We start from the raw sequence: 8,585 nt of genomic DNA, 5'->3' as shown, positions 1-8,585 counted from the left end.
TTAAAATCAATATAGGTTGATTTTATTTAAAAATTTAAAATTAAGGTTTATTTTATTTAAAAATTTAAAATCAATATAGGTTTATTTTATTTAAAAATTTAAAATCAATATAGGTTGATTTTATTTAAAAATTTAAAATTAAGGTTTATTTTATTTAAAAATTTAAAATCAATATAGGTTTTTTATTTAAAAATTTAAAATCAATATAGGTTGATTTTATTTAAAAATTTAAAATCAATATAGGTTGATTTTATTTAAAAATTTAAAATTAAGGTTGATTTTATTTAAAAATTTAAAATCAATATAGGTTTATTTTATTTAAAAATTTAAAATTAAGGTTTATTTTATTTAAAAATTTAAAATCAATATAGGTTGATTTTATTTAAAAAAATTTAAATTTTAAATTTTAAAATACCTTTTTTAAATTAATTGAAATTCTAATCAAATTAAAAATTTTAATTAAATTAAAATTTTTACATAAATTTAAAATCAGTATAGGTTGATTTTATTTAAAAATTAGATTAATATAAAATTTTATTTAAAAAAATTGTAAATTTGTAATTTAATTTAAAATTTAATTTAAAAATTTAATTTAAAAATTTAATTTAAAAATTTAATTTAAAATTTTAAATTAAAATTTTAATTTTAATTAAATAAAATTAAAATTATATTTAATAGTTTTATCTATTTCTAAAAATATCAAAAATTTTTATGCTTATAACATTAAAATATAATTATTTAAAAATAATTTGAAATTATTTTTTTTTGATTTATATAAAAAAATATAATTGATTTTATATCTTTATTTTATTAATAAGTTCTTTAATTTTATTATTTTTAAATAATTATTTTTCAATGTGAATTTTTATAGAAATGAATTTATTAGCTTTTATTGTTTTAATAATTATTAATAGAAATTATGTAGGGGATAAATCTATAAAATATTATTTATTAAATAGGTTTAGTTCAATAATTTTTTTATTTTTTATAAATTTGAATTTATTATTTAATAATTATTATTTTTTATTAATTATAAATTTAATAATATTAATAAAATTAGGAGTTTTTCCATTTCAATTTTGGTTTATTGATATGTTAATTAATTTAGATTGAATAATATGTTTTATTTTAATTGTTTGACAAAAACTAATTCCAATAATAATTTTAATTTATATTTATATAATTAATTTTTTATTATTAATTTTAGTTTTAAGAGGATTATTTAGAATTTTAATAATTTTTAATCAAATTCTTTTAAAAAAAATTTTAGGTTATTCTTCATTAAATCATATATCTTGGATATTATTATCTTTAATAATTAGAATTAATGTATTTTTAATTTATTATTTAAGATATTTAATTATAAATTTTTTAATTATATATTATTTTTGAAAATTAAAGTTAGAAGAAATTAGTGATTTATTTTTTGTTAATAATATATTTATATATTTTTTTTTATTTATAATAATATCATTAGGGGGTATCCCCCCTTTTTTTGGATTTTTTATAAAATGATTTTTTATTATAAATTTAAATATGTTTAATTTTTTTATTTTACTAATATTAATTTTTTATTCATTAATTTATTTATTTTATTATTTGCGATTAGGGTTTAATTTTATAATATTAAATTATTTAATAATAAATTTAAGGTTATTTTTTTTTTTAAAAGAAAAAAATTTTAATATTTTTATTATTATAAATTTATATATTGTATTAGGTTTATTAATATTTTTATAATAAAAATTTTAAGTTAATTTTAAACTATAAATTTTCAAAATTTAAAATATAATTTAAAATTATAAATTTTATATATTAAGATAGTAAAGAAGAATTTTTTTTCTTTTAAATAAATTTACAATTTATTACTTAAATCAGACACTTTACTAAAATTTTATATTTTTATATAATTTTAAATTTGCAATTTAATGTTTTATTTAAACTAAAAATTAATAAATGATAAAATGAATATTTTCTACAAATCATAAGGATATTGGTGTTTTATATTTTATTTTTGGAATTTGATCTGGTATAGTTGGTTTATCTATAAGAATAATTATTCGTTTAGAATTGGGGGTTACTGGTAGTGTTTTAATAAGAGATCAACTTTATAATAGAATGGTAACTGCTCATGCTTTTGTTATAATTTTTTTTATAGTTATACCTATTATAATTGGAGGATTTGGTAATTGATTAGTTCCTTTAATATTAGGAGCTCCAGATATAGCTTTTCCTCGTATAAATAATATGAGATTTTGGTTGTTAGTTCCTTCTTTAATTTTATTGGTATTAAGGGGGGTATTAAATTTAGGTGTTGGTACTGGATGAACAGTATACCCTCCATTATCTTCAATAATAGGTCATAGGGGGTGTTCAGTGGATTTAGCTATTTTTTCTTTACATTTAGCTGGGGCTTCATCAATTATAGGGGCTATTAATTTTATTACAACTATTTTAAATATAAGATTTTATTTAATTAAATTAGATCAATTAAGTTTATTAGTTTGATCAATTTTAATTACTGCTATTTTGTTATTATTATCTTTACCTGTTTTAGCTGGTGCAATTACTATATTATTAACAGATCGTAATTTAAATACAACTTTTTTTGATTTTTCTGGTGGGGGGGATCCTGTTTTATATCAACATTTATTTTGATTTTTTGGTCATCCTGAAGTTTATATTTTAATTTTACCTGGATTTGGTATTATTTCTCATATTATTTATAATGAAAGAGGTAAAAAAGAAACATTTGGTTCATTAGGTATAATTTATGCTATATTAACTATTGGATTTTTAGGTTTTATTGTCTGAGCTCATCATATATTTACTATTGGTATAGATGTTGATACACGAGCTTATTTTACTTCAGCTACAATAATTATTGCTGTTCCTACTGGTATTAAGGTATTTAGGTGATTAGCTTCTTTAAGTGGGGTAAAAATTAATTTAAATTTAAGTATATATTGATCCATTGGTTTTATTATTTTATTTACTTTAGGAGGTTTAACTGGTATTATTTTATCTAATTCTTCAGTTGATATTATTTTGCATGATACATATTATGTTGTTGCTCATTTTCATTATGTATTATCTATAGGGGCTGTATTTGCTATTATAGCTGGTTTTATTTATTGATACCCTTTATTTTTAGGGTTAATTATACATGATAAAATATTAAAAATTCAGTTTTTTTTAATGTTTATAGGGGTAAATTTAACTTTTTTTCCCCAACATTTTTTAGGTATAAGAGGGATACCTCGTCGTTATTCAGATTATCCAGATATATATATATCTTGAAATATTGTTTCTTCTTTTGGGTCTATTATAACTTTAGTAAGAATTTTATTATTTATTTATTTAGTTTGAGATAGATTTATTTCTTATCGATGTGTTATTTTTTTAAGATTTAGTAATTCTTCTATTGAATGATTTCAATATTATCCTCCTTTAATTCATTCATATATACAATTACCTTTATTAATTAATAAATTTTAATATGGCAGATTAGTGCAATGAATTTAAGATTCATAAATAAAAATTATTTTTTTATTAAAAATATATATTTGAAGAATAATAAATTTTCAAGATTATAATTCTTATATTAGTTTATTAATAATTGAATTTCATGATTATGCTTTAATAATTTTATTAATTATTATATTTTTTATTATTTATATTTTAATTTGATTTATATTTAATATTTATATTAATAAAAATATTTTACATCATCAAATATTGGAAATTATTTGAACATTAATTCCTGTTTTTATTTTATTTTTTTTAGCTGTTCCTTCTTTAAAAATTTTATATATAATTGAAGAAATGTTAAATCCTTATTTAACAATTAAAATTATTGGTCATCAATGATATTGAAGATATGAATATTCTGATTTTTATACTTTAATATTTGATTCTTTTATAATTTCAGATTATGTTGATAATAGAGTATTTCGTTTATTAGATGTTGATAATCGATTAATCTTACCTTTTAATATAAATATTCGAGGTATTGTTACATCAGTAGATGTTATTCATTCTTGGGCTATTCCAATAATAGGGGTTAAAGTTGATGCTATTCCTGGGCGTATGAATCAATGTAATATTTATATAAATCGATTAGGGGTTTATTTTGGTCAATGTTCAGAAATTTGTGGGTTAAATCATAGATTTATACCAATTGTTTTGGAAAGAGTAAATTTTGAAATATTTTTATTTTGGGTAAAAAATTTTTAAAACTTATTATTTATATTAATATTTTTAAATTGACAATTTAATGTTATGATTTAACTAAAGTTTATTTAAATAGTTTAAAAAAAATATTAATTTGTGGTATTAAAGATTTATAATTAATTTAAATTTCATTATATATCTTAATTATAAGAGTTGAATTTTTAATTCAAAAATAATAAATTAGTATTTATTTTTAATGAATTCCACAGATGTCACCTATAGATTGATTAATTTTATCTTTTTTTTTATTATTAATTTATTTATTAGGTTTAATATATTTATATTTTATAATTGAAGTTAATTTAAATAATAATTATATTTTTAAGAAAAATAATTTTTTTATTAATTGATAATGATATTAAATTTATTTTCTATTTTTGACCCTCAAGTTTTATGAATTTCAATTAATTGAGTATCTAGTTTATTAATTATTTTATTAATTCCACAAATTTATTGAATTTATAATTCTCGATTTAGGTACATATTTATGTTATTTATATATATATTGTGGTTAGAATTTAAAGTTATTTTGAAAGTTAAATTTAATTTAAATAATTTAATTTATGTAAATTTGTTATTTTTTTTTATTTTAATTAATAATTTTATAGGGTTATTTCCTTATATTTTTACTAGATCGAGACATTTAGTTTATTCAGTAATTTTTTCATTATCTATATGATTTGGGGTTATATTATTTGGTTGATTTAAAAATACAAAATTTATATTAATTCATTTAGTTCCTCAAGGTACTCCATTTTTATTAATATTTTTTATAGTATTTATTGAATTATTAAGAAGAATTATTCGTCCTTTAACTTTATCTGTTCGTTTAGCGGCTAATATAATTGCTGGTCATTTATTGTTAGTTTTATTAAGAAGATTTGTACCTAGTAGATTTATAATATATTTAATAGTTTTATTTGTTCAAATATTATTATTATTATTAGAAACTGGAGTTTCAATTATTCAATCTTATGTTTTTGTTATTTTAATAATTTTATATTTAAAAGAAACTAATTAATTAATGAATAAATTTTTTCATCCGTATCATTTAGTTACTGAGAGTCCTTGACCTTTAATAGGTTCTTTATCTTTAATAATTTTTATAATTGGTGTTGTAAAATGATTTAATGAATTTAATAATAATTTATTATTAATTGGTAGTTTAAGATTATTATTTATTTTAATTCAATGGTGACGTGATGTAATTCGTGAAAGAACTTTACAAGGTAATCATACTTTAAAGGTTTTAAAAAGAATTCAAATTGGTATAATTTTGTTTATTTTATCTGAAGTTATATTTTTTACATCTTTTTTTTGGAGATATTTTCATATATTTTTATCTCCTAGTATTGAATTAGGTAATAATTGACCTCCTAAAGAAATTTTAGTTTTTAATCCTTATAATATTCCTTTATTAAATACTTTAATTTTATTAAGGTCTGGGGCAAGAATTACTTGATGTCATAATTTAATTTATCAAGGGTTTGATTGAAAAGGGTGTCAAGAATCAATTAATTTGACTATTTTATTAGGGGGGTTATTTATTATATTTCAATATAAAGAATATTCTGAATCATTTTTTTCTATTTCTGATTCAATCTATGGTTCTGTTTTTTTTATAATAACTGGTTTTCATGGGTTACATGTAATTATTGGTGTTTTATTTATTATTATTTCTATAAATCGATTATTAAATTTTCATTATTCAAATTTTCATCATTTTGGGTTTGAGGCGGCTTCTTGATATTGACATTTTGTAGATTTAGTATGATTATTTTTATATTTATTTATTTATTGATTATCATTTTAATATTTGTATAATATAAAAAGTATATTTAATTTCCAATTAAATTGTTTAATTAATTTAATATAAATAATTGTATTTATAATTCTTTTATTTTTAATTATTTGTTTAATTTTAATATTATTAAATTTTTTTATTTCAAAAAAAAGAATTTTAGATCGAGAAAAAAGATCTTCTTTTGAATGTGGATTTGATTCTTTAAGTTTATCTCGTTTACCATTTTCTATTCATTTTTATTTAATTGGGATTTTATTTTTAGTTTTTGATATTGAAGTAATTTTTTTATTACCTATAATTAATTTATTTAAGATTTTAGATTTTTATGTTTGAATATATTTAAGATTAGTTATTTTAATAATTTTATATTTAGGGTTAGAATTTGAAAAATTTGAAGGATCTTTAAAATGAATTTTTTAAAAGAATAATAGTTTAATTTAAAATTTTTAATTTGCATTTAAAAGATATTTACTTAAATTTATTTTAAATTAAGAAATAAATATTTATATTCAATTACGGTTTGAATTTTTGATTTTAATTAATCCTTAATTGAAACCAAAAAGAGGTAAATTATTGTTAATAATTTTATTGAATTAATTTCCAATTAAAATAAGTATGAACAATAAAAATTTCTAATTTTAAAATTTTATGGTTAAAATCCATTTTTATTTTATTTATATAGTTTAATAAAAACTTTATATTTTCATTATAATAATAATATTTTATATTTATAAATTTAATATATATATATATATATATATATATATATATATATATATATATATTTAAAGATATAAAATCATCTTAATATTTTCATTATTAAACTTTTTTTAAGCTATTTAAATAAATGATTATTAAAATAATATTAAAATATATTAATATTAATATTAATAAAAAAAAATTTAATTGATAAATTTTTTTAGTAAACAATAATTTTATTAAATAGATATAAAATTTTGATGAAATTAGTTCTATTCATGATGAATCTCTATATATTACTAAATAATTATTAAAATTTAATAATTTTTTGTTATTATATAAATTTGGTAAAAATCATATTATATTATTAAAAATATAATAATATATCACACGTGAGTGAATTTTTAATTTTAATTTTGAAAGTATTATACCTTTAATTATTCCTATGATTAAGAATAAATAAATTAATAATTTTAATTTTTTAGGTAAAAAAATATTATTAAGTGATGAAAATAGTAGTCAATTTAAAATTGATCCATAAAATAAAGTTATTATTACAAGTATAATAATTGAATTATTTATTAAATTTATTGATTTATAAAAATTATAAAAATATATTTTATTTTTTATAGAAAGATAAAAAATTAGTCGAGAAGTGTAAGAAATTGTAAGCCCTATAGAAATAAATATTAAAGAAAAAATTATTCAATTAAATTGATTTATTGTAAAAGTTTCAATAATTAAATCTTTTGAATAAAATCCAGATATAAAAGGTATTCCACATAAAGATAGTGATGAAATATTAAAAATTAAATTAATATAAGGTATATTTATTTGTGTAAATGATATTATACGAATATCTTGGGTATTAAAATAATTATGAATTATAATTCCTGAACATAAAAATAATAATGATTTAAATATTGCATGAGTGATTAAGTGGAAGAATGATAATTTAGGGTAATTTATTGAAATTGTTATAATTATTAATCCTAATTGACTTAATGTTGATAGTGCAATAATTTTTTTAAGATCAAATTCTATATTAGCATTAAAATTTGCTATAAATATAGTTAAACATGATAAAATTATTATTATATATATAATTTTATTATTTATAAGATAATTAAAACGAATTAATAAATAAACTCCTGCTGTAACTAAGGTAGATGAGTGGACTAGTGATGAGATAGGGGTAGGGGCAGCTATAGCTATTGGTAATCATGAAGAAAATGGGATTTGAGCACTTTTTGTAATAGCAGCTAAAATAATAAAAATGAAAAAAGTAAAATTAATTTTTTTTATAAATAAGAAATTTCAAGACCCAAATTTTATAAATAGTCTAATTAAAATTAAAATTATAATATCCCCAATTCGATTTATTAAAATTGTAATTATACTTGAATTAAATCTTTTTTTATTTAAATAATAAGCTACTAAGCAATAAGATGATAATCCTAATCCATCTCATCCAATTAAAATTCTAATTATATTTGGTCTAATAATTATTAAAATTATTGATATTACAAAAATATTAATTAATATATAAAACGTTTAATATGTAAATCTATTCTTATATAATTAATTCTATATAGAATAACAGTTGAAGAAATTAAAAAGATTGTTCTAAAAAATATTAATCTTATTCAATCAAAGTATATAATATAAATTATTTTTATTGAATTAATTGATATAAAATTTCATTCAATTATAATTTTAAAATTTATCAATAAAAATATAAGTGCTAGGGTTTTTGTTAATAAACTTATTAATAATAGATAAATTGATATAATAAAAAAAATTATTTTTAATAATAAATTTAGTTGAATTAATCAATATATTAAATTTT

The 8,585-nt window shown here is 16.2% G+C and overlaps 5 protein-coding genes and 1 pseudogene across 5 annotated transcripts; 5 read left to right on the top strand and 1 right to left on the bottom strand.

Moving 5' to 3' along the window:
• Nucleotides 1-557: 557 nt before the first annotated feature.
• LOC135172491 (NADH-ubiquinone oxidoreductase chain 2-like) lies at nucleotides 558-6,048 on the top strand. Its single transcript, XM_064138529.1, is given in 1 exon segment — nucleotides 558-6,048. A coding segment is annotated over 1 exon segment (867 nt). The 5' UTR covers nucleotides 558-873; the 3' UTR covers nucleotides 1,741-6,048.
• Nucleotides 1,975-6,048, top strand: LOC135172492 (cytochrome c oxidase subunit 1-like; the record flags this gene model as incomplete). The annotated part of the gene is given in 1 exon segment (XM_064138530.1): nucleotides 1,975-6,048. A coding segment is annotated over 1 exon segment (1,395 nt), but the record flags the coding sequence as incomplete, so codon positions are not given.
• LOC135172494 (cytochrome c oxidase subunit 2-like) lies at nucleotides 3,577-6,048 on the top strand (the record flags this gene model as incomplete). The annotated part of the gene is given in 1 exon segment (XM_064138532.1): nucleotides 3,577-6,048. A coding segment is annotated over 1 exon segment (660 nt), but the record flags the coding sequence as incomplete, so codon positions are not given.
• Nucleotides 4,586-6,048, top strand: LOC135172493 (ATP synthase subunit a-like). Its single transcript, XM_064138531.1, is given in 1 exon segment — nucleotides 4,586-6,048. A coding segment is annotated over 1 exon segment (669 nt). The 3' UTR covers nucleotides 5,255-6,048.
• LOC135172489 (cytochrome c oxidase subunit 3-like) lies at nucleotides 5,363-6,048 on the top strand (the record flags this gene model as incomplete). The annotated part of the gene is given in 1 exon segment (XM_064138527.1): nucleotides 5,363-6,048. A coding segment is annotated over 1 exon segment (672 nt), but the record flags the coding sequence as incomplete, so codon positions are not given.
• Nucleotides 6,049-7,234: 1,186 nt separating this feature from the next.
• LOC135172490 (NADH-ubiquinone oxidoreductase chain 5-like) lies at nucleotides 7,235-7,957 on the bottom strand (annotated as a pseudogene).
• Between the last annotated feature and the right edge of the window lie 628 nt (nucleotides 7,958-8,585).

The sequence above is a fragment of the Diachasmimorpha longicaudata genome, unplaced genomic scaffold, assembly GCF_034640455.1.
Source record: "Diachasmimorpha longicaudata isolate KC_UGA_2023 unplaced genomic scaffold, iyDiaLong2 ctg00000361.1, whole genome shotgun sequence".
Taxonomy (NCBI): Eukaryota; Metazoa; Arthropoda; class Insecta; order Hymenoptera; family Braconidae; genus Diachasmimorpha; species Diachasmimorpha longicaudata.
The sequence above is the reverse complement of the archived record's forward strand: the minus strand, read 5'-3'. Positions and strand labels throughout refer to the sequence as shown.